The 3,512-nt window shown below is 40.3% G+C and overlaps 1 protein-coding gene across 1 annotated transcript in view; it reads left to right on the top strand.

The window, feature by feature from the left end:
• Positions 1–3,005: 3,005 nt before the first annotated feature.
• The window catches only part of ccdc3a (coiled-coil domain containing 3a), a 13,061-nt gene continuing 12,554 nt past the window's right edge, over positions 3,006–3,512 (top strand). Inside the window, exon 1 of the mRNA XM_072379100.1 lies at positions 3,006–3,512. This exon is cut by the window's right edge and continues 219 nt beyond it. Within this exon, the coding sequence (XP_072235201.1) occupies positions 3,325–3,512 (188 nt within the window). The 5' untranslated portion in view covers positions 3,006–3,324.

The following is a 3,512-nucleotide window of genomic DNA, read 5'->3' on the forward strand; positions in this document are numbered from 1 at the left end:
GTTCAGAATAAAAGGAGGACTTCCGGTTACTGCTTTCAAAATAAAATTAGATCGCTAGAACTAGCCCTTAGTTCATTGGTGCTGAGGAGGTCTCTGTTAGTGATTCAAGTCAAGTTCATCCCCATAGAGTCCAAGTTAGGAAGGTAATCTCTGAAGAGGTCATCTTAAAGTTTAAATTCACTCAAATGAGACGACAGCAGTGATTCCAAACGTCTTTAAATATGCAGATGATGATATTTTAGTGGCCATTTTTAGTCTAAATGAGGACTAATTATCTTACTCATATTTCCAAACTCTGTGGGTAAAACTGCTGATTTATTTTAAATCAAACTGATCCACTTTCATCTCTGTGGAAACCTTCAAGTGTTTCAGGTATCAATCAGACAATAAACTGAGCTTCACACATATGCAGATGAAATATGTCAGAAAGATTTCCAATTAGGAAACTGATAGTTTAAGCTCAGTCGTCAGCTTTGGAAAAGGTGAATGTGAGCCTGAAACAGAGCATCCCAGTTTCTAATCTGTCTGCACAGTATGGAAATCTGGATTTATCAATCAGAAACAAGCTGAAACTCAGAAAGATTATAACAGATGAAACACAGCCCCTGCGTCAGGAACGCGTTTATTCTGTATTCATTATTTGTTCTTACTAATGAGACCAAAGACACATCTCCTGACAGTAAAGTTCTACTGTTCTGTAACAAGTTTACCAGCCTTTGTTTGTGTGGTGCAAGTAACCCGACAATTAGCATTCCAGTGGAGGCTTATAGCCCCCAGTGCCCAATTAGCACTGCTCATTTATTGTGGTTGTAGCTTCCTGCCGTTTCCATTACCTATAGAGACAGTACGTTTTAGCTGGTATGCTATTGATGTTTCCTCCTCATTAAAACCACATTTTAATGAAACAGTGTGCATCTAAATCCAGTTCACAATGAACCCTGAAAAGATTTGTGTCCCAACCAAACTCCCCATATTTGTCAAAACTGACTTCAGTGTCTGTTAAAAAAAAGTTATTTGTGGTGAAATCTTTTATTTGAATGTACTTCTGCACCTTGTTACGCTCCATTATTAATCTTTTATGTTGTCTAACCCTGGTTGTAATGAACTGTCTGTCCTTCAGGACACATCAGAACATATTTAAAGATTAATACAAATAAATGATGAAATCTGCAGCAATAATACTGATTTAAGTGCTGCATGGAACCAGAAAGACTGATGAAACAGGTTTTTTATCGCCTTCTTGAATATATCACTGTTTGGTAGCAAAGCTACAAAAACTGCTAATCCAGCAATTTTCTTCAAAAACTTTGTACCAAAGTAATCCAAATATTTACAGTTTATAATCTGAAGATGAAAAAATAAAAACTGAAGCAAATCAGTTCATTAAAATATCAAATTAAAATATCAAATTAAAATATCAAATTAAAATATCCGTGATCGTTATCAGATCTGATTTAACATCTTTAAAGAACAGTCGATTAAATCTGTTTCAGGTCGTGGCTTTGGATAAAAGCGTCTGCTAAATACACAAACATAGGTAACCATTCCCTGACTATCATGAGCACGATCAAAATAATTTGTGGGTCTTATATTTTGATGTTTAAAGCAGCTTTTCAGACGTCTCAGAAACGCCTGTTTCTTATTTTGAAGTTGCTTACATCACTTCCTCTTTGTATAGAGCTGATTCTCACACACTTGACTCTAAAGTGTTCAACGGAGGTTTCCGTTTCCTTGAAGTGACGTCAGGGTCCAGAGGACAGCTCTGACAGAGGCTCCGCCCCACTTCACGTGCTTTATACAGCAGCGACGGGGGCGGGATCAGAGGTCAGGTGACTGCGGGAATCCCCCCAAGGAGTCACCTTGCACCTGAAAACAAAGAAGGCAAGACTGGAGATCCCCTAACTGGACACACAGCAGGGTTTGAAATGACTCCAGGATCACATGATGAACAATAATTATTCTTAATGTGAAGCTGTAGAAAAAATAAACTGATTTTCTGCAGCTTTGGATTTACTTTGACAAAAATATAAGAACTAAAGAAGGAACTGAATTGGATTTAATTATAATAGATAATAAAATAAATGTAATAAAACCCGACCATGTAACACCCCCCCCCCCCCATGGATCCATGGATGAGTGGATGGATAAAGTAAATTAAAAATAGAAAACAGAGCCACCAGATGGCAGCGCAGTTAAAGACATGACTTCCACAGCCATGGGTCTGCTTTCTGTGATATACTGAGCTGAGCTTTTCACTTCTATGGAGCCCTGTTACATTTTTAATCTCCCTTTAAATCTGGGACAAAAACCCTTAAGAACATAAACCAACTCAGTATCACAACCACCCTGTCAGGACCTTCGGGGTCTCTCTCATTAACGCTGCTCAGTCCTTTAAATATGCTTTGATGTTGGTATAGAATTCAGTGGAACCCGGTTCCCCTGAAATGCCTTCAGCGCTATGACAAGAAAACCGAATTCCAGAGAAACACTTCGGGATTCTCAAAGACCTAAAGAGCAATGTTCCCTTGAGACCCACAATAGATGTTTAACAAGCTAAAATCACAAAACTGACTTAAGGTAACGTGGAGCACACTTGCATACCTTTTCTTTCCCGCTCTATGTGATGAAACATTCTGAAGCACCAGTTTTAGACCTTCTAACCGTCCTAAAACGATGGAACTCCTGTAATTGGCCCCCTACCTTAGAAACTTTCCCCTTTGTAATCTCCTTAAATAGCTTCACATCCTTTATAAACGAGAGAAATCCTTAATGACAGACCTGATGTTTCAGACTCAAAATTCACTTTTTTAAAGGGCTGCTACAATTTAAAGTTATATTTGAATTAATAACCACGTATTTGTTGGTTGTTTCGTCGTATTAAGATTTCTTTTCGCCTCACAGCTTCATGTAAACCACGCACCCTCGTGGAAAGTGCAGATATCCGAGTTGCGCATCGGTCCGTGAATGCAGCACAGGCTGAAGCTCAGACACCGTCACGCAGGAGGAATGAACTGCAACAGGTTGGAGTAGCTGGAGTTTGTGCAAATGGATGTTTAAACTCCTGAAAGATGTGCAGAAGACAGATGGTCTGACTTTATTAAAGTTTTGGTGATGGAGAAACGGGTGTAAAAGTTACCGGGCACATTTTTGATGTTTTTGGTAACGAGACAGCATCGTCACGCGCTGGATCTATATGTTTTATGCTTATTTCTGCTTATACTTCTCTTGAGGTGACTTTGTCTTCCTTCTAGATTAAAAAATAAAACATCCGGATATCACCACGAAGACAACATACTATCGGAAAGGATTTGGGAGCTTCGCAGGATGTTTTCCACGACTGTCCTCCTCGCAACGTTCGGCGTCTTTGCGCACTTGGACACTTTTACGCACGGCTGCCAGCTGCCCTCCGAGTGGCGGCCGCTGAGCGAGGGTTGCCGAGCGGAGCTGGCGGAGATCATCGTGTACGCTCGGGTCTTGGCGATCCACCGGGAGCCACTGGGTGCTGGAGCGGG

The sequence above is a fragment of the Leuresthes tenuis genome, unplaced genomic scaffold, assembly GCF_036924035.1.
Source record: "Leuresthes tenuis unplaced genomic scaffold, fLeuTen1.0.hap1 SCAF_28, whole genome shotgun sequence".
Taxonomy (NCBI): domain Eukaryota; kingdom Metazoa; phylum Chordata; class Actinopteri; order Atheriniformes; family Atherinopsidae; genus Leuresthes; species Leuresthes tenuis.